The 22,631-nt window shown below is 44.0% G+C and overlaps 1 protein-coding gene across 1 annotated transcript in view; it reads left to right on the forward strand.

Annotated features, from left to right (window-relative positions):
- Window positions 1-2,775: 2,775 nt before the first annotated feature.
- The window catches only part of STK39 (serine/threonine kinase 39), a 315,633-nt gene continuing 295,777 nt past the window's right edge, over window positions 2,776-22,631 (forward strand). The window contains exon 1 of the mRNA XM_052663494.1: window positions 2,776-2,962. Coding sequence (XP_052519454.1) covers window positions 2,776-2,962 — 187 coding nt within the window. The remainder of the gene's footprint in view (window positions 2,963-22,631) is intronic.

Genomic DNA, 22,631 nt, shown 5'->3' on the forward strand with positions numbered 1-22,631 from the left:
GGCACAACTGAGAGACCTTTTTGATAGTCATGACTTGAGAGTGAGGTGCTACTGCATCTAGAGAGTTGAGGCCAGAACAGACCTCTACAACACAGAGAATATCTGGCACAAATTTAAAGTGCTGAAGTTAATATACCCTGACATATACTGCTGCTAAGTTGCTTCAATCGTGTCCGACTCTGTGCGACCCCGGAGACGGCAGCCCACCAGGCTCCCCCGTCCCTGGGATTCTCCAGGCAAGAACACTGGAGTGGGTTGCCATTTCCTTCTCCAATGCAGGAAAGTGAAAAGTCAAAGTGAAGTCGCTCAGTCGTGTCCAACTCCTAGCGACCCCATGGACTGCAGCCTACCAGGCTCCTCCATCCATGGGATTTTCCAGGCAAGAGTACTGGAGTGGGGTGCCATTGCCTTCTCCGACATATACTGAAGTAGATGTAAACACTTAACAAAGTTTAGCCTATTTTTCCCTAATGTTTTACAGTTTCTGACTGAACGTGTTCTTTACGTACTGAAATGAACCTTGTTTATATTTTAAAGGCTTCCTCCCCTGTCATCTTTCACTTTAAATTTAGAAATGGGATTTGAGGGAAAATTGCATATCAGTTGAATACTTTTTAAATACACATATTTCCAAGTTTTAAGTGCCACTTTACTCAGTTGTTTATGGAAACATTAACTTAAAATTCTAATCCAGTGCTTCTCTATAAGTTAAAAATATTACTCGTGCTCGTTCTTCCTATATAAAAATGATGCCAAAGGCCAACGATAGTAAACATTCTTCTTCAGACTGATTTACTGGTAATAGTGATGGGTCTGCGTTGAGTCATCAGTTCTTTCAAGTCATCTTCCTGGGAGCCATGTGGAAAGTAGTCAGCTCGGTACAGATACCGGGTATACGACTACAGAACCTTGTTCTTTGTGAGAAACTAAGCGATATGCGTTTGATTCAAATCTGTGCTATTAGTCTTGACAGCATTATATTTTCTTATTAAGTTCCAAGACCTTTCCAAGCCTTCAGAGTTTCCAGGCCTTCATGGTTTGAAAGTCAAAGTAAAAATTCATATGATAAAATGCAATTCATATTCACTTAAACATTTTTCTTTTCCCTTAAAAACAGTCCTTAAAAGTTTCTTCGGGTAGGGAACAGCACTTGAAGAGGTGACCAGTTAGAGCATTCCAGTTCCCTCTTATTCCCCTGTTTAAAACATCAAAGGCTAGAATTTAGTTCATGAAGTTGTCTGTTTCCTGACAGACATTAAAATCAACACACCGTTTAAGAACATCCCTTCATAAAACAATGTACAGCTTCTTTGTTCAGCATAGAGTTCTGTGAGTAGACCAAAGCACCGACTCTCCTTTACCCCAACTGTTGTATCATGCTGTGAGACACTAACCATACTCACGTTCAGTTTCCATCAATATTTTGATTAGAACTTGTAACATTTCTCCAAATGAATTTCTGGGTTTCATCTGAATTATCTTTTAAAAAGTTTTAAGGAGATTTTTATATGTAAACAGAGGAGACAAAGTATCACGATCTCTTTTTTCTTAAAAAAAAAATGCTCATTTTTCTTATCCAATAGTCCTCATCATGACAACTGCACACGATAATTTTGGCCCAATGATCATTATGACCATTGGGTCACTGCACAGTTTCAGCTTAAGAAAAGGATGGTGCAATCGTGGTCATCTCTACCAGGGGAAACACAGAGAACACTCAGTGTTAAATATGACACCTATAATTAGGAAGACCTATGGTTATACCAGAGCAGTTTTAAGGATGAGGTAATTTTAGGAGCGTTGAGAAAGCAACAATTAATTAAGTTTTCAACGCAGCTTGTGGTGCGGTACATTATTTGACACCCAGTTATGCTCTGTAAAAGAAATGCCTGCTATCTCTTGACCTATCGGGTTAGCGTGGCTTTGTTATTAAGGGTCTAAAATTTGAGATTTAGAGTTCAAATCTCTTACACTTAGAAAAATCTAACTTTTTAGGCCCTTACAACACCTCCCTGGGATCCAAGTGGCTTGGAACTAATGAAGTCTATGAACAGCCAGAGACCTAAGGCATCACGTTTCACTAAGAAAAAAACCAGAAGGTCTGCGATTAGATTAGGCAAGGTGGGGGAGAGGGTTATTGGCAGGTAGGGCGCCGGAAAGTTACAACTCGGGTTATTTTTTAACCGGCGCCCTACAAACGGCCGGCGTGTAGGTGGCTCACTCGCTAACTTGTAAATGAACTTCAGGTTCTCTTACTTGGGGAGACTTTCTGAATCTGAGAACCTGGCGGTGGTTCAACGACCCCGCCCTCGGGGTCCCCAAGGGACATCTTCCGGAGAGCCCGATTGTCTGGGGCGAAGGCTCAGGGAAAGCAGGGAGTGAGGGGGCGAGGGGCGCGGGTCCCGAACGCCAGCCCAACCCGGCCCCACTCCCCTCGGGTGGAAACTTCCCGGCAGCGAGAGAAGCGGGAGGGGGCGGCGGGGCGGCGGTTCCCCTCGCGGAGGCAGAGAACTGCGCGCGCGAGGCTCGGGACGCGCGGCGAGCGCGGCGACCGGGCCGCCTCCTCCCCTCCCCGCCTCCGCCGGCGCTGCCTCCTCCCTCCGCCCGGCTCGGCCTCCCTCGCTCCCTCCCCTCGTGGCTGGCTCCGGCGGCGGCGGCGGCGGCGGGCGCGGAGGGCGTGCGCCGGCCGAGAGGTGTCGGTGGCGAGGAAGGGAAGTTTCAAGTGGAAGGTCGTCCGCCGGCTAGCGCGTCCTCCCGATCTCCTCCGGCAGCATCATGGCGGAGCCGAGCGGCTCGCCCGTGCACGTCCAGCAGCCCCAGCAGGCGGCCCCGGTGACAGCGGCGGCCCCGGCGACAGCGACAGCAGCGCCGGCTCCGGTGGCTCCCGTGGCCACGGCTCCGGCCGCGCAGTCGATCGGCTGGCCCATCTGCAGGGACGCGTACGAGCTGCAGGAGGTTATCGGTCAGTGCGGCGGGCGCGGCGGGGCCGGTCCAGGCCGGGCGGGAGGCGCGGCAGGCGACGCGGGATGCTGGGCTTGTCTGCATGCACGCCCTGGAGGCAGAGCGGTCGGCTTCTGGGCCTACCGGCTTCAACAGTTTTTTTTTTTTTTTCATTCGTTCGGTGAGCGCGGGTGCTGCAGGAGGTGGCGCGGCGGATGTGACTCGCACTGCAGACGAGCCGCATGCTGCAAACTTTTATCTCCCCGATCGCTGGGGCGGCGGAACTGGGGACCCGGCAACGCCGCCGCATCTCCCTCCTCCCGCGTGCCGGGCCCGCAGCCTGTGGTCGGTGGCCGCGCGAGCAGGCAGCCGCGGTCGGGGTGGGGTTGCGGGGGCGCCGCCCTGGTCTTCCAGCGCCCCCGCGCCGCGCCGGGGGGCCGCGAGTCCTGGGGGACTTAACCGGCGCAGCCGCGCCTCTGCTCTCTAGCTCCGCACCCCAGCTTCCCATCAGCAACCTCTCGCCATGGGTAACCGGGCTACGTAGGAGTTCCAGGGGCCCAGGTTCTTTCCTGAGGCCAGGGAGGATGCTGGCCTCCCTTCCTGACAGCCCCAGCTCCACGCCCGCCTTGCAGCCTGGCTTTCCGCGCCGCCCGGCGCGCCCGGGTACCCGCCTCTCGGTGCCCGGGCGCGCCTCCTGCTGCCCAGCCCGGTCGCCCGGAGAAAGAAGGCGCCCTGGCCTCCTGCCCTGTGCTGGGCCGATGCTTCCCCTCTGGTCCAGGGCCGAACTGCATGAGTGAAAGCCGAGGCTCTCGATGACTTGCTGCTTGCCTGTTGGTGCCTTCTAGTTGGCTCACCAATATCCCCTTATCTTAGATTTTAAAAAACCTGGCAAAGTCGAATGGCAGGAAGCCGCCGTTACTTTTCCCTGGGCCAAGCACGTGAAGGACCAGATTTGTGTTGACCGTTGTTGGATCATCTCGTCTGAGAGGCTTGTGAAACCCAGTTAGGGCACCCTCCAGATAAAGTGGGCCCTCATTATTGGCGGTGGGATGGGATGCTGCCTTCTCATATCTTGATGTTTAAGTACATGATGAGAAAGGAATTCAGGATATTTATTTTAAACTTTTTCCCCTTCTTTTCATTATAAAGAATGTGGCCCTCCCTCCCTTTCTTTAAAAAATTAAAACCGGTAATAAGAATTTCATTAGGTGTTTACCCTTTATTGCCTGCTGCTGTAGGAATGGAACATAGCATAGATTGAAATAAATAGACCAATGACGGGCAGAACAGTAACCTAGGATATGAAAGCAAAATTCTTCGAAAACCCATGCCTTTTGTAACTTTTTGCCAAAGACTCTCCTAATATGTCTTCCTGTCACTGCATGAATTATGTATCTTCAAGGGGTTTTTTAAAGCCTGTTCAGTGAAAACTCCTTTCACCTGCTAGCTAAGCCCCTTCATCTTCCCAGTTTTACTGTCTGCTCTCAACCTACTTGCCCCCACAGGTATTCTGGTTGCACTGATTGCACACTGAATTAGTCAGCTATCCTGGGGTACACCTGGCCTTCCATTCCTTGCTGTCTTTCACAGGCTCTTCTCTAAGTGCCCATCTTTGTAGTTAATCTCACTCAGCTTGCAATGAATGTTCTTGAGACGCCTTCTGCTTCTTCCAAGGCAAAGTATGGTGGCTTTTTCTGTTCCTTTTTTAATATGGCTCACAGCATGTAATCCCATAGTTTTTATTTGCGCAACAAAATCTAAAGGCCTACTCTTTCCCAAGCATTGTGCTAGGTTTTTGCATTTAGAAATGTATAAAATGGCCCTTGCCCTCAGGGCTTCCCAAGTTTAAGTAACTGATTCTATAGGATGTCTTGAGTGAGTACTGGTAGAGCATAAAGGAGGGACTAACTGCTTGCTTGGAGAAATTAAGGAAGCAGAGTATTCTGCAGAAGACATCTGAACTGAATTTTAAAGTCTGAATAAGTTTATAAGTTGCTTGATTATTTCCATTGCTGCTTTTCCTTGTCAGCTGTGAACTCCGTTAGGGTCTTATTTATCCCTCTGACTCCAATACATAGGGATGGTCCATAAAACTTAATTGATGGTAACCTGCCACATGTTTCCATAGGGCCTAGGACCAGTATTTACTTACAATCAATTTCTATGCTTATTTTGTCAATTATTAGGGTCAATATGCAAGTTTGCAGTATGGAAGACAATATGCTTGTCTTTTGAAAGCAGTGTTTGAGTTGACCAGTTTTATGAACTGAAATGAATAAAATCTTAGTTTAATTAAAGAGACAGGATTGATTTCAGGGCTTCTTTCTGCTTGCAGTAGCAGCATTGTTAATTACGGTTGGTCAGTTTCATTAAAAAAAAATTTACCTGAGGAATTTGCCAGCAGAAATGCCTGTTTATTACTTCTATGCTGATTTTTGTATATTCACACTGCAGGAAGGGTTTTCCTACATTTAAAATTATCTCATATTTAAAAGAGGCTGTCTGTGTGGTGGCCGTGTGATTGAAAAGTCACATTGGAGTAGGGTTTTCCAGGGGCTTAATGTTGTAGGGAATTACACACCCATTTCCATTTACTGTTTAATGCTAGTTAAGTAATGGGTGAACTTGCGGTTAAGCACTTCTGCTTAAACATTACACGCAGAAGTTTGTAGTTCAAACATGGAGCCAGTTTCAGTGTGAACGCGGGTGGACAGCCTTGGCCTCTTGGGGCCACAAGGCAGGTGTCATATGATGGGACCCCGGCAGTGTGAACCGTGGCCAGCAGGAGGCTCAGATGTGCCTGAGCAGAAGGCCCGGCGAGGCCAGGTGTTTTAACCTTCCAGCGTGGCATGGAGCTCTTTTTCTTCTTTTCCTTCTGGCAGAGGCTGGGGCCTCAAGATTAGGAGAGACGAGGTTTACTGAAATCCAAACAAAGCAGGTTCAGTTGTTTGATTTCTGTTTTAGAAGAATAAACACAGGATTTTGCAAGTCTAAAAATAAACTTTTCTCTTTGTTATTTCATTCTTGCGTGATAAAAGATCAGTGGAGAATTTGTAATGGTAATCTGGTTCAAAAGGTTATGGGCAACCTGGAAATGATGCAAAATCTGTTGGAGAGAGGTTTATAGGGAGAGGTTAACTATGTTGTAAAATGATTAAATTCCTCGTTTTAGCCATCAGTATTAGTAGATTTCAAATATTTCAGTCTCCTATAGAGAAGTAACTGCTCTTGGAAGGTGTTCTAGCCTGTTTAATACCCTTCAGCCTCATTAGTCTTTGTTCCTTACCACCCCCACTACCCCCATCTCACTCTCCCCACATTCTTTCTTTAGAAGTATATGGGGCACCCAAAGATATGCCAGTTGAAAAATTAGTTTATTTGTTGGTGGTATTAATATTATCACTTCAGTTTGCTAAACAAAGAACAAAAGATGAATCATGAAAATGTTGACTTGGGTATCCTTAATCGATTGAACAAACCTCAAGGAACTTTCCTGTCAAAAAGTTGTAGTCAATACAGTATCAGTTTCTGTATTTGACTCAGATAATTTCAGCAGAGGCTGGTATCTTGGTTGGTTTTCCTGTGAAAAACACTAAATAGACTTAGGCCTCAGAACATGTTTGATTTTTCTTAGCTTTTTTTGCAGTATGAGACTTTCTGTAGTTTTGCACCTTATTTCTAAGCATTGCTTCACTTTCATCCTAGACAGTCACTTGGAATCATCCGCAAGGGCCACCTCCTTCATTTCTGGTCCTCGTCAACAAAAAGAATTTGGTTTCTAGTCTCCTAACTGTAGCTTGACAGAGGGCTTCTCCAGTACTCTGGTTTCTTTCTCTCCCAGGGGCTTTGTTTAACCATTCCAGTGCGTTTCCCCCAGGTTCAGGTAACAGGCAACTGGCCAGGTCTTTAAGCAGCAGCAGCCAAGAGCAATCCTGCTCCGTGCTCTCGGAAGTTCTGTGGAGCTTGATGGTTTAGAGTTTAGAACTGGTTTTATAGGTGTCCGAAGCATCATGAGGACGGTGGAGCTACACTGGGTCCCACTTGTTTGCCGGGGACCTCAGAGGCATGGAGCACTGAGTGCCCGCATTCTGATCTCCCAGACCTATACACCAGGCTGCTTTGCCACTGCTGTCAGTTGTTAAAATTTTTTTTTTTTTTTTAACTAAAAGAGTCCTGAGATGCTTAGCTTCGTGCAGGGGTTTTGATTTTCATATCATGTCACTTTTTTTTCTTCTTGGTAAGGAGAATAATGCATATAGAACTCGTGTTTTTTCATTATTGTGATGAAATATACGTAACATGAGATTTACCATTTTCTAAGTGTACATTTCAGCGGTGCTAATTACATTGACAGCAGAAATGCTTTTAAACGTGCTGTTCAAACTAGCATGTACGAAAAATTTCTAGGTTAAGAGAAACTCGTGGTAGAATTTCCATAGTATTTGCTTTATTTATGCATTTGATTTGTGACCAGTAACATGAATTTCCTTCCATCTGTCATAGTCTATTGTGTACCACATTTTTGGTGGTGTTGGAGAGTAACTTGAAATGTGGTGGGCTCTCGAGTCAGGCGGTCTGGTCTGTTTCATGGACGGGCGATGGCAGTTGCTGGCCGTGTGATCTTAAGCCAAGTTGCTTAGAGGTGTCTGCACTTGGTATCCTCATTCAGGACCTGGAGATGGTAACAGTAGGGTTTGCGGGAAAAGGGAGACTGTGGAGCACTTAGAGCAGTGCCTGGCTCAGGGCGAGCTTTCCGGGACCCTGAGCCCGCAACTGTTGCAGGCTGCGCCGGCTGATCAGATCCGCGTTACCGGGAGAGAATCCTGCCCAGACTCTGGAGCATCTTGGAGTGTCTCTGCCCAGGAGAGTTGGCTTTTCCGGTGGGCGGCTGGCTGGGGAGCCCGAGGGCCCTGCGGGGAGGAAGCTGCAGAGACCTGTGGAATCGGACAGCTCAGGGCTTCGGGTGCCAGATGGCTCTTTGACAAGTGTTAAGGGCATCCTGCGGGAAGATTGGAGGAAAGGCCCGACTCAAAGAGCTTCATGAGCAACCTGCTCAGACTGCACTTTTCCCCCACCTCTGGAGGCTGCCGCGCTGGCAGGAAATGCTGCTGACTCAAAGAAATCGTCCCTGTGTGCCCCAGCAAGGCAGAGGGCATTTGTCTGCAGGTCAGGTCATCACTGTGGCTCCCCTGTCTCCTTCCTTGCCTCGCTGCCCTTCCCGCCACTTATAAATACTCTCAAGTCTCCGTCTTAACAGTTTCACAGCAAAGGAGGACAAAACAGGACACTCGCACTACTCCTTCCTCTAGCACCTGCCTTCTCTCTCTCCTTCCCTTCCCAGTGGAGAACCTCCCTTCCACTGCTTGCTTATATCTAGCCTCTACCTCCTTGCTAAGAAGCCAAAGTTGAAATCTCCATGATCACTGTGGCCTTCTGTGACTGCAACCAGTGACGCCGCAGGGCTTCCCTCTCTTCCTCTCTCTGCAGGAGTTGACGCCACCTACCATTTCTCCTCCTGCTTCCCTGGCTGTGCCTGTTCCAGGATCCACTTCTCTGTGGCTCTGAGGCTTCAACCACAGCCTAAAATGCCCAGGGCCTGCCTGGTCTTTGGACTGGTGTGAGAGCTCCCTTTCAAACATCTTTTTGTAGATACTTCACAGAACCTCATACAGTGAAACTCACTGTCCCTCCACCTTTGCTTCAGTCCTAATCCTGTCCCTTCTCCATTCTCCATCTTCCTGAAGACCCTCGAGTATGAAGCAGAAACGTGCTGCTCATCCCACCCTTTCCTGGCTTCCTCCATCTCCCGCATCTGATTGGTGTTCAGCATTTTGGATCCTGTCTTTGAGGTTTCCCTCATTCTTCCTCCTGGTCATCGTTGGTTTAGTTCAGGCCTCTCTCAGTTCTTCTTGAGTGACTGTAATCTCTTCATAACCACGTTTCTTGTCTGCAGCCTTGCTTCCAGCTCTAGTAAGCATTGCTACCAAAGTGATACCCAGATTTTTATCAGTTACCACCAGACTCAGACCTTTTTAAAAGTGGCTCTTCCATGATGGTCAGGATGAACTCCGAGCAGGTGTTTAAGGCCTTCTAGAATTGTCTTTTGTCTTCCATTCAGTGCCCCCCACCCTTGTCATTGCAGTTCTCAGGACGGACTCCCAGCCAGGGGGAGCGTTTTGCAGCTGCTGAAATGCTTCCTGCTTTCCCAGCCCCTTCTAGGCAAGTTTTCTCTCTGCCTGCAGCACCATTCCACCTCTCTTCCATTCTCATGTATTTAACAGAGAACTCTGTCTCCCCTTTTAAGCGTTACCTTTATTGAAGTATGATAGGCACACAGAAGAGTACAGGTCATAAATGTATAGCCTGATGCACGTTCATAAACGGAACCCACCCGGATCCAGTCTCCCCATTAAGACCTGGAATAAATGGTTTCTCTGCACAGAAACAGTCCTCTGGCCCCAAATCTCCTTCCTCTCTGCCTCCTCTCTTGGCCCTTTCATCCCTGGTGGTCCTTATACCCTTGCTGCTTATTGCCTCCTTGCCCATCCTGGCACTAGATGTCACTCCTCCTTGACGACAGGTCTTTGGCCTCTATTCCCCATACCTCCCACTAAAGATTTGATAAATGTTTTCTTGGTGAAACTAAATTTTAGGGATCAACACTCCCTGCCCCCCACCTTGGAAGAGGAACATCACCTCACTTCTGAGTATTTGCCTCCTTGGATCCTGAAGATTTAATCTTGCCTATGGTTAATGAGGATGCTCATTTCGTTGTGTTTGGGCCAGTCAGCTTAAACGGCTCTGGAGAAATTAGCTCGTTAATCCTCCCAGATCAAGAGTAAGCACTTTGAGTACTTGCACCTGCCTGTGCTGGGCAGGTAGGCAGGCAGGGGCCTGGCTTTCCTGAGGTCATCGTTCTGCGAGGTGGCCTGTCTGGATTAAAGGATCCTGAGAGCAGTAATGGTGCCCGCCTCTTTTTTTAAAACTCGGGCATTGCAGAGCAGGGTGGGGAAGCCCTGGCACATCTCTCCTCTCAAACTTTCCTTTCTTGAGTGTACCCGTGACCTCTGGCTGTTTGTGTAGTTATATATAACCCAGCCTTGAAGCTCTGTGGGGCTTTTTGCTGTGTAGAAATCAGGACTGTTGAAGATGAGGGATACAGGTGAAACACCGCAGCAGACTGATCAGGACAGGTGGTTTTCAAAGGTTGTCACGAAGTCAGGGATTGTATTTTTTAGACAAGGGACTGGGGGATGATAGGATTGGTGTGGTACATGCTGAGACTATAGAAGTAGGTCTTGTAAGCCAAAAGCAATCTAATATGTGTTATAATTCCTCTGTGGTGTATTTTTGGGAAAGTTATTTTTTTCCCCATTAAATGAAACTCTCTACGTAATCAAGTGAAGCTTTACATTTTCCTCCAGGACAGTTTTGTTTAAATTATCCCCAGACAGCTCCAGGATGGCTGAAGTGATTCGAGTGCTTCAGGTGTTTCTTTTTCCAAGTGTGCTGTTCATTGCAGTTCAGGCTACTAAGGAAGAATTCAGTATAGTAATTAAAAAGGCATTTTAGATTTGGGTTAACTGGGAAACAGAGGAGAAGCAGCAGTCCTTTAGAGAATGGGCTGGCATGCCTGTAGTTCAGAATTGATTTAGAGAAACACTTTGGGAATCTGATGTGAGTAAATGCTGATGTGTTTCCCATTTCTTCTCATTTGGTGAACAGTTGTTTGGGAATAAACTCTTGGACACTGAGGGATTAGATGAATCGATCTTTTAAGCTAATTGCTTATTTTGATACATGGGAAAACATCTTTTTAAGGTAGAACTTTAAACATCATTTTTTAAGATTTTATTTTCAGACTTCTTCCAAGGAAGTGGTATTTAGTGTAAGTCAGAGGCTGAGTCCTGAGGCTGTTCATTCAGTTCTTCCCTTAGGTGAAGATGTGTGTTTTGGTGACATTTGTGGAGCTCAGGTTTCCAACGTGAAGTCACTACTTTACCAGAAGAACTAGTATGATGAGTAGACATTGATGGCTTTCTCTCATGTGAATGATAGACCTTCACTGGGGGAGTATTTGAGAAGCCAGTGGCCTGTGACGATCCTGAGACTTCTCACAACGACTCTATTGATGGTTGACATCCTAGAAGATTTATGATCTCTTTTGAACAGGTAGCATTAGTTTGTAGCAGGGTTTGTGATAAGGGGCATCCCAATTATGTTCTTTGCTGCTCTGTTTTGTTTGGGGGTTGAAAAGGATTAAACGTAGGGATTGGTGCCTTTGGTCTGCCTTGTGTCGTTGACATTTTACTTTGAATTATTTGGTCTGTCCTTCCTTCTTCCCTCCCTCCCTCCCTTTCCTTTCTTTCTTCCTGTGAAACTGTCGCTGTCGCTGTCACCTTTCTCAGTTATGGGCTGACTCAAAGCAGAAGAGGAAGAGAGTGCTCCAGGGAAGAAACCATAGGTGGATTGTTGTTGAGTCGCTCAGTGTGTCCGACTCTTTGTGACCCCGTGGACTGCAGCACGCCAGGCTTCCCTGTCCTTCACTGTCTCCCGGAGTTTGCTCAAACTCATGTCCATTGAATTGATGATGCCATCCAACCATCTCATCTTCTGCTAGGTCAGTGCTGGTTTTTTAAGGTCGTTTCCTAAGAATACCACATAAGAATACCGGGGAATAATGAAATTTAATTTTGGAGGAAACTGGAGAGAAAGTTCATTCCTGTTCCTTTGTTTCTACAAGTGAAGATTCTTGTAGCCTGCCTTAAAGTAATTTGCCTGTGGTCCAGAAGTCCTTAGAATCTCAGGCCATTTCTTCCTATTCAGTTCAGTGTTTTCTTCCACTTAAACATCATGGTGATTCTTCATTGGTGGGAGATATTACTGACTCTGAATTTTATACCTACTGTTTTAATAAAGTATATATATATAATTTATCTGGGAATATATTTACCATATACATGTTATAGTAAAAATCTTATGTGTTGCATTAGAGGGGATCAAATGATCTCTATATGTATTTCTTTCTTCACCAGGGCATATTTATTTAACATGTAAATGAAGGTGATATATAAACATAAAATAGTTTCATTTCAACCATCATCTTTTGCCTGGGTTCTTGGAATAGATTATATTTTTAATGCTTGGTTAGAACCTGTTAGTAACATGGAAAGGTGTGAGAGTGTGTATGTCTGTATATGTTGGCAAATAAGAGATTAAGGAGCAGCAAGTAGATGTATTGATCCTTCAGGGCTGATCATTCGCTGGAGCAGAGCTTCTGTGCTAAAGCCAGGTCCCTGCTGCCAGGCTGATAACTGTATCACAATGAGAGCAGCAACAGCATTCCCAGCAGTGTCTAGTTTGGAGCCATCCACTGTGGTAACCACTAGCCACATGTGGCTATTTCAATTTGAATAATTAAAATTAAATAAATTTTCTGGGTGGCAAGGGATGAAGAGGCTGAGCACAGAGGATGTGCTGAGCGCCGAAGAATTGATGCTTTTGAACTGTGGTGTTGGAGAAGACTCTTGAGAGTCCCTTGGACTGCAAGGAGATCCAACCAGTCCATCCTAAAGGAGATCAGTCCTGGGTGTTCATTTGAAGGACTGATGCTAAAGCTGTAACTGCAGTACTTTGGCCACCTCATGTGAAGAGTTGACTCATTGGAAAAGACCCTGATGCTGGGAGGGATTGGGGGCAGGTGGAGAAAGGGACGACAGAGGATGAGATGGCTGGATGGCATCACAGACTCAATGGACATGGGTTTGGTTGAACTCTGGGAGTTGGTGATGGACAGGGAGGCCTGGCGTGCTGCGATTCATGGGGTCACAAAGAGTCGGACATGACTGAGTAACTGAACTGATAAAATGTATAGCAAAGAGAGTGAGCCCTAATGTAAACTGTGGGCTTTGAATGATAAGAATGTATTAATGTAAGTTCATCAGTTGTAGCAAATGTACCACTCGGTCGGGGGATGTTGATAATGGGGGGCGCTGTGCACGTAGAAGAAGGGACAGGGGGTATATGGGGAAAATTCTGCCTTCCTCTCAATTTTGCTGTGACCCTAAAACTGCTTTAAAAATAAAGTAAAATACAGTTCTTTAGTGACACTAGCCACATTATAATCAGTAGCCAACTGTGACTAGTGCAGCGGAGGAACTGTATTTTATTCATTTCCTTTCAGGTCTATAAAACCTGCACAGTCCAGTGAAGTGGGCTTCCCAGGTGGCTCAGTGGTAAAGAACCTACCTGCCAAGGCTGGAGATGCAGGTTTGATCCCTGAGTCAGGAAGATCCCCTGGAGAAGGAAATGGCAATCCACTCCAGTATTCTTGCCTGGAAAATCCATGGACAGAAGAGCCTGGCGGGCTATAGTCCATGGGGTCTCAAAGTGTCAGGCTCGACTTAGCCACTAAACAAATCCAGTAAAGTACCTTTTGGATTGTGCAGATACAGACTATTTCCATGACCACAAAAAGTTTTACTGGACGGTGCTGGATGGTAATTTCTCAGAAATGTTCAAAACCTGACTAAATATTATTATGTTGGCTGTAAATATTCTGAGGCCACCTCCTGCTAGCACACAAAGCATTGCCATTGACTTAGAAGTACGAAAGGAGACAGACAATGCTAACCTCAGTTAAAATATTTTTTTTTTTGACTATATGCTCTATTAGAAAGCTAACTGATTGTTATTTCAGAACAACAGTTACTCTTTTTTGTGTGTGGTGGAGCAGATACCCCCATTGACATAGGAAGATAGTTTTGAAGTTTGAATTTTATCTCACCCACTTAACTCTTTTAGGATGTTCTTGTGATTACTATAAACACAGAATCCTCCCAAATGAAATCCAGTATTTTTAGAAGTATCAAAATGTTACATTTCCTCAAGAGATCTCTTCAGAGTCTTGGGGTTGAATGCAGTAGACAGAATCACTTCAGTTTATCTTCTTTTAGATAATGAAGTAAGAAAGAACTGAGTAAATAGTTTTTGGGTTTTTTTTGGTGAAATTAACAAAGATGTTGTGAAGTTAACTCCACTTACAAAAAATGATAGCTATATCAGTTTTAGTCACTTAAATGGTGAGTCTGAATCATAGTCCTTTTTTTCCCCTTGGCTTTAAAACATTTTGGTAGTTGAGTAATTAAAGGATTTAATGGTTTCGTCTAAGTTTTATACCACAAAGCTAATAAAACATCCAGTATTGAAGTCAGAACCTTAATAGAAATTCAAACTCAATCACAACTGTTTGGGTAGGACACCTGCTTTATTAGGAGAGGGAATTAATGACTGAGGGGTGAAAAAAGTATCTGTGTAGGGAGATTAACTGGGTTTAATTTGGGGCAGTTCAGGAACGGTTTGTACTTTATCACGTTTAGTGTCCCTAGGGTGACTGGGCCAATCACAGAGAATGTTTTACTATGTAATCCTTTTTTATTTCTTTCCTTGTAGATGCCCTTTCCAGTTTCTGGAGTCCTAAATCCAGTGCCTGACCTTCAGCAAGGGTTGTTGTGGAAACATTTTTAATGTGGCGCCTTTCCTGGGCATATGGCTGGCTGAAATAGAAGGAGGGGAAGTGTCTCTGTGTATTTTCAAATTTTGATCATTCGGGCAAATTTAAGAATAGTGATCTTTTTGGCACAGATTTTTTTTTAAAGTCAAGATCAGGACTAAATTGTTTATCTTTTCTAAGATAAATGCTCTTTGGTTGTTTAAAAAGTGACAGTCTCTGGGGCGGAGAGAGAAGGAACCTCTTAGTTCATCTGTAGCCATCTTCCCAGTTGTTTCCATAGAAGCAGCAAGGCTTTTTAAAGGCTATAATTTTACATCCTACACTTTAGAGCCCTCTAGAAATAGACAAATAGGCAGCTTTGTAGCTTATATATTTGCTTAAGTAGTCTTTAAAGGCAAAGAGGGCAACTGCCGTGCAGTCACTGGGATAGGGAGAAGTTGCAGTCGGCGCTTTTTTGGCCTCGCTTAGAGAGGATGGTCCATTTAGGCTCTTGTATTAAGAGTGACATTGTTGGGAGTTCCCTGGTAGCCTCGTGGTTGGGACTCTGCATTTTCACTGCTATGGCCCACGTTCAGCCCCTGATTGGGAAGATCCTATACACTGTGTGTCTTGGCAAAAAAAAAAAAAAAGACATTGTTTTCAGCTGTATGTAGCTGTTTAAAAATGAAATATTCTCTTGGAGCTATTATACTTAAAGGAGTGACAGAAATGTGAAAAGGTGATATTTATGAGGTCTGACCAACTTTAAAATTAATTGTATCAAAACTGATATACACAAAAAGTATTGTTTCCTTCAAGGGGACATAGTGGGATGGGGTCCACTTTTTGTTTATGGCCATCTTTTATTTTAAATTTTAGAATTGCCCATTTCCATCAGGCCTCAAGTGAAGAAAGAACACTGATTTTCTGATGTGGCATTAACTTGCTCTTAAGGTCTTTCCCAGGCTGTGTTTAGCAGTTGCAGCTTGATCAGAATCGTTACTTAACCTCACAAAATGACTCTAGCCTTCACAGTGCTTTTAGTTGTTTAAAGGCCGTTTTGTTTACTATTATTTTTTAATAGATTCTGTACCACTACTTCATGGAAATAATGAGATTACCCAGGACTGTGGTTTGCCATTACAATGAGCTGTTTGTCTAGAGGCAGGAGTAGCCATGGCAAAAGCTGAGGGCCTGAGAGGATGCGTCATAGAGTGGGGAGGCGGGTGGGTTGTGAGATTCCAAATCCAATTCTGTAAAGCCAGAGGCAAGACGGCATCATTGGAAGGCAAAGACTAGCACAAGGCAGCGAAAGACCTCAGACCCAGGCAGGAGGGGATTAAATGGAGAGTAAGAGCGCAGGGGACTGTTCAAGGTCACAGGGGTTCCACAAGGGACCAAGGCAAGTGGGGACAATGTCACTTTCTCCAGAAAGTGTCAGTGGATGTGTCTTGCTGGGCTGGGCACCTCATCTGAAGCTCTGCCTTCCAGGGTATCTCTGACCATCAGAAAGGCTCTCCAGGTGTGTCTTAAAATAATGATCTTTCTATTTGCTTGCAATTCCATGCCTTGGCCATTTGGGCTCCACTGGGCCCTTCTGCTGGTCTCACCTAGGGATAGCCCGTGGCCAGCTGGTCTGGGGCTACCTATTTTAAGACGGCCTCATTGTGTGTGTTGTGGTTGGTGCCAGTGGGTGGCTGGCCCTCTCTTTCCGTTGAGTCCTTCTCAAGGAAGTCCACCTGTATTTCATCCCTTGGCTGCTGTAGCTTCCCAGAATTGCTGGAGTGGAGCTGCAGGGGCTCTTGAGGCGTAGGCTTAGTGGTCATGAAGCGTCATGTGCCTCTTTCAGTTGGTCAGAGCACATCCCAGGGCTAGCTCAGACTCAGGCCAGAGGGGAGTTGGTCTTCCCGCTTGCTGGGAAGAATGGTTAAGTCACATGGCAAAAGGAACATGTGTACGGAGATGGGAGGAATTCTTATTGCCATCTTTTGTAAATTCTCTACCACAACAGCTTTATTTAGCTCAAGGGTGATGAATGCACAGTCTTTGTCAATCACTGAACATTCGTTTTTTTACTTGTGATTGGGGAGCTAATTACCTGACTACCTTCCCCCTGGTGGTTATAGTGTGGTTGACTACGGGTTTCATAAGCTAATGTGTTGTGTGAAGCATCCAATCAAATTCATTTTGGCAAGAAGAGTGGCTTTAGAAATGTATAACTTGCTAAGAAATCTAAACATACCTATTCTAATGTAACATTTGAAGGGCAGAGGGTTAAGTACGTGTACGTGTGTGTGTGTGTGTGTGTGTCTGCACACGTGTGTGATGCTGATCCTTTTTTAGCCTTCAGGTGTTTTATTCCAGACTGACCTTCTTAAAATTCAACAGCACCACATTAAAAATATAGATTGTTTGCATGCATATGTAATTATTTCTCCTGCCACGTAGAAGTCAGTGAAGTAGGTCTGTCACAGCTCTAAAAATAACGTTTTCTCTGTATCACTCCGTGTAAAGGTAGATTGTTGCCTAGACAATCGTGAAAGTTTCTTTACTTTGAAGTCAATCCAGTGATATTGTACTCCCTGTTTTATAAGTCAGTTTTCAAAAAAGAATTGCCAGCCTATTAGGGTAAAAATATTAGAAACCCATTAATAGTTATCAACAGAATTTGCCCACTTTCTTTAGTTTATCATATACTAATAGAAATCAGAGAAGGATGGGAGGTATGCATGTATACCATTTATTAAATTGAAAAGTCTTCTGGTAACAGCCCTTGTCATAAGATATTATATGCTTTTAGATGTGGAAAGAGGGCTGGTGTTATCTTTTTACGTATTTAAATGTTAAGTGGCTTGCTGTTCATTCCAGAGGGGCAACAGATCTGTACATGGATAAGATATGTGGAAATGTGGCTGGCTCACACCCATTTCTCATTAGAAGAGGATATTACCTAGACCTCTGAGTTACAAAACAACAACAACAAACCTCCAATTTTATTTATTTTAAAGTGCCCAAATATCATGTAAGTAATAATAGATGGTCATTATAGAAAGTTTGGATAATACAAGTGGGTGAGAAGGGGAAAAAAATCACCGATTACATAATGGCCCAGGAGTAGATGCTGTTTGAATTTTGCCATAGGAGTGTAAGTTTAAATGGGACAGGACTGTAGATAAAAAGCATAAATTGATGTTTTTGGAAATTAATACATTTTAGCATTCCCAGTACTTTCACATTTAGTTTGTTTGGAGAAAGAAAAATAAACTAGTCTTAGATTAATACCTGCTTGGCAAATGTGATTTGTTTCACATGTGTGATTTGGTACATACTGAGAGACAAATGTGAAACTCTGGGGCTTCCCAGGTGGCTCAGTGGTAAAGAATCCGCCTGCCAGTGCAGGAGACGTGGGTTTGATCCCTGGGTCAGGAAGATCCCCCGGAGAAGGAAATGGCAACCCACTCTAGTATTCTTGCCTGGGAAATTCTATGGACAGAGGAGCCTGGCGGGCGACAGTTCATGGGGTCACAAAGAGTTGGGCATGGCAGAGCACACGTGTGTGCACAAGAGTCAGACATACTTGATGATTACTGGACAGAAAACGTGTGTTTTTCTCACGTATTCTCGGAATGCATTTACAATCTAACCTTAACGTCTGTGTCAGTTTATGTCTTAGAAGTATCTGTTCTGCTTTGCGTTTTGTCCTCTGGGTGTTATGGATCACCTTATTCTGGTATCTGTTACTTGTCTGATGGAAAGTGAAAACATTTTACAGAGAGTTCTGGGACAGAGGGAAGTTATGAGTAAGTAACTTTCCTGTTTGTGGGTGTGTTTGAGCACAGTAATGATTTTGAGATTTCACACTGACCTTTCATATCAACCCTTGAACTGGCAGTGAGAATTTTCTAGATTGGTTAAATATCTTTTTGTAGAACTAGGTTTTTGATTTCAGGGATATATGGGAGAAATGAATCTCTAGGAATTTAATGATCTGAAGGTTGAGTGTTTTGGTCTTTTAAGTCTGGATTTCATAGCATTTTGAACAAGAGGATGAAATCCCCATTGGCACGACTAGTGTTTATTTTGTTTTAAAGAGTTTTAAGGCGCTGCAGGAATGCCGTCCATTTCTCCATCAGCCTGAAAGGACGTCGCGGTTGAGCCGTCGAGAAGAAAAACTGCCAGGTCCACTGCTTTGGCAAAACCTCAGATGCGTGGCCTCCTGGCCAAACGTCTGCGATTTCTTATTGTTGGAGCATTCATGGTCTCCCTGGGGTTTGCAGCTTTCTATAAATTTGCTGTGGCTGAAAAAAGAAAGAAGGCATATGCAGACTTCTACAGAAATTATGATTCCATGAAAGATTCTGAGGAGATGAGGAAGGCTGGTATCTTTCAGAGTGCAAAGTGATTTGGAATATAAAAAATTTTTTGGGTTGAGTTCCTTGGAAGTTTGTCACTTTCCTGTGTTCCTGAACTATGAAACTATGACTATCTGGGGTGAGAAATAGTCTCTCAATAAATAAACAATTAACAAACAAAAAAGAGTTTTAAAATTACAAAGATATAAAAAAAACTTAGGTATCAAGCTGGTGAAAAATAACAGCCCTCAATTTCCTTTCCCAGCCATAGCCTGTATGGTCAGTGTGATGTGTATCCTTCCACATTGTTTTCCTGTGTATAAATATACACATCGATGTTTTTCCTCAAGTGTAAATATTATACATGAAATGTGGTAACTGGGCATCATATTCTACAACTTACAGACTTTACTTCTGCAAATAGTATATATTACATCTATATTTTACTTGCATGTATTTTTATATGTATTTGTAGTAAAATATTATAAATATTCACAGCTTTCATTCTAGGTCATCTCTTACAGATCCACTTCCCTTTAAAACATGCCAATTTATTTCTGTTTGGGGTCCATTTCTGTTACGTGGATGTACTTTACTTAACCAGTCCTTTAGCAGTTGACTCATTGGCTGTCTCCAGGGGTCCATATTTCTGTAGATGGAGATCCAGAAGTGGGCCTGCAGGGACCTGGGGCATTGCATTTGTACTTCTGATAGATACCATGAAAATTTTCTGCACTGGTTATGTTAGTTAACTACCCTCTTAGTTGCTTCTATTTCTGGTCTTAAAGATAAAAGAATGTTAGACCCAGAAGGCAATGGCAACCCACTCCAGTACTCTTGCCTGGAAAATCCCATGGACAGAGGAACCTGGTAGGCTGCAGTCCATGGGGTCGCTAGGAGTCGGACACGACTGAGCGACTTCACTTTCACTCTTCACTTTCATGCATTGGAGAAGGAAATGGCAACCCACTCCAGTGTTCTTGCCTGGAGAATCCCAGGGACGGGGGAGCCTGGTGGGCTGCCGTCTATGGGGTCGCACAGAGTTGGACACGACTGAAGCGACTTAGCAGCAGCAGCAGGAGCATCTTGCCTTATTTCCTACTTGACTGAGACCTGCAATATCTAAGACCTGGAGGGGAAAACGGTGGATGGAGGGGTGGGTAGTGATGGGTTGAAAAGAGGAAAGTTATCACCCAAGTTTAAGAAATCAAAGTTGCTCCACTTTATTAACTAAAAAAGTGAGATGTTGTGAAGTGTGTTACTATGGACAAATTTATGGTAAGAATTTCAGAATTGGTAAAAAGTCTGGGCTATATAGTGTAACTAAATTGATTAATATACCCTTTTGGTTAGAAGGACTGGGGACTCATTAAAATTACCCCCACATTACAGGGCATTCTTTATAAAGTAGATATGGGAATGGGGAGATAGGAGTTTCATCCATCATCCCAGGTTTTGCCCAGCAAAAACTGAGCCTCTAGGTCTTTGGGGATTGCAGTCAAGCGTGTTCTCATGAACCCTGGAAGTGGACAAGACCTTAGCAGCAGGAATTTGGGATTCCCCAATTCCAGATCCTCTAACCTTGGTGTGACGTAGCCCGTCAATAAGCTTGTGCTTTTGCTTGTGTTTACCTGTTCCTCTGGGCTTCCCAGGTGGCTCAGTGGTAAAGAATATGCCTGCCAATGCTAGAGATGAAGGTTTAATCCCTGGATCAGGAAGATCCCCTGGAGAAGGAAACGGCAACCCACTCCAGTATTCTTGCCTGGACAAGAATCCCATGGGCAGAAGAGCCAGGTGGACTGCAGTCCCCAGGGTCACAAAGAGTGAGACGTGACTTAGCAACTAAAACAACCTGCTCCTCTCTTCTGCTGACTCAGGATTTTGGCTCATTCATAATAACCCTTATGGCTCTTTCAGCTTGTCTTTTCCTCTTTGGCCATAGCTTTGGCTACTAACTGCCGGATTCTCTGCTTGTCAATTTTAATCCCAAAGGTTGAGAATCCAGATTTTACCTAGTGGCTGCATAGGGCATCTCCCAGCCTATAAACTGCTGCCTTAAACTCAGGCGCCCTCCTCAGGTAAGGGTGTAGCATCCCGAGCTCCCTCCTGGGAAGAAAACTTGGATGTGGCTGGAACCTTCGTAACATTACTCCTAGGTAAGTAACCAGTCTAGAATGTAATCCTGAGTAATGCACTTTTTTGTTGTAGTTACAAAATATATACTTTACGGTGTGCTTTAAAAGCAGTTTATTCATTTAAGTCAGTAAATACTTCCCTGGGATGCAGCCTTCCTTTTGCCATATGGAACGTAAGTTGGGAAAGTTTCTGCCATGTCTTAGTTGTAAATTGTCTTCAGTTCTGAAATAATTGATGTGTGGATCATGAGATATGGTCTTGCCTTTTCTGCCAACTCGAAAGTGCTGTGAAATAGTTCATCCTGTTTATGTAATGATGGTGAAGTTATGAAAAATATACCTGGAACCTGAAACTCCTGGAATAGCTCATTTTCCTATGTGAATAGTTTCATTTTAACTGTATCTTTTCTGCACACATCGGGAAGAGTGTGTTTGGTGCTCCAGTGTTTCAGAGGTGACCAGTTATTAATAGTTCTGGAAGGTTTCTCTAAGCTGCTCTGTCTCCTTCCTAAGAGTCATTATTATGTATCTACCCACACCCTCTTTTCCTTGTTTTCTTCCCTCCTCGACCCCAGTTTCTTTCTCTTTCAAGTAAAGGCTGGCAGGCTGAACATTTCAGTAACCGTTGAATGCCCGAGTCCTTAATTTGGTGCCCAGGTCTCCCAGTCCTCGAAGAGCAGTTTCCCTGTTACCTTTAAAAATCAGAACCATGCTCATAAAATGCCATCTTAGTTTGCCCCCAGACCACTTGAAATATAATCCGATTTGCAAAGCAGCACTTAAGCTCCTGTTTGATTATCATTTTGTAGGAATTTTTGTTGGCTCCGAGAAAGACGAACAACATGTTTGCCTTTGGAAAAGACAGCCAAGTGGTTTTCTTTCATTTGGGGATGTTTCTTCTGGTGGTCTTGAATTCTGTGTTTTAATCTGCTTTTAAAAATGCCTTTTAGCACATAAGCAAAATTAAACTTTTATTATAGTCTGTGCAATACTCTTTATTATTTAGGAGACAAATCTTTTAAATACTTTCTGGTAAGGCCATGTGTAACTTAAAGCTTGCATTTTGACAGCCTGGTCTTAGCTGATAGGCATGCTAATCTGTATTTGATTGCTTTGGTGGGGAGCTGGAAATAACCGAGTACCTGGCTTAGAGTACATTTATAAATGTGCTTTCTTTGGGTTTTCATTTTGTGAAACAATAAAGTGGATTTTCCTACATGTTTTATTATGTTTGACTGTTCATCTGATTACTGGATTTAAAAAAAAAGTTTAGCCATCTTTCCTTTTGTTGACATGTCCCATTGTTTGTTTATTTTCTTGATGCTCATGTATGTAGTGTATGTGCAGAGGCCCTTTCATCAGTTACTTTGCAGCAAGATAGTGCTCTAGGAAAATGGATTTTTTGTGTGTGTTTTAAGAATTTCCCACTCTTTTCTATTTTGGTTTAGTTTTTTATTACATTCTTTTCATTCTCCTTCGGAAGCACCAAAGCTTGGCATAAATACAGTTATGTATAGAATAGGTGACTGTATCATTTTCTTTCTTTATATGTGTGTAAAATAACAAAAATTACATATGACCAAAGAAAAATTAGGGGTAATAAAAGTTACTTGCGTCTTGAGGGAGCATTTTATTTTATACTCCATGAGATACAGTTATGTTTGGAAAAAAATGTTGAAAATTGAAATTCTGGGAGATTTAAAAATTTTCTCT

This window comes from Budorcas taxicolor, chromosome 2 (genome assembly GCF_023091745.1).
Source record: "Budorcas taxicolor isolate Tak-1 chromosome 2, Takin1.1, whole genome shotgun sequence".
Lineage (NCBI taxonomy): Eukaryota > Metazoa > Chordata > Mammalia > Artiodactyla > Bovidae > Budorcas > Budorcas taxicolor.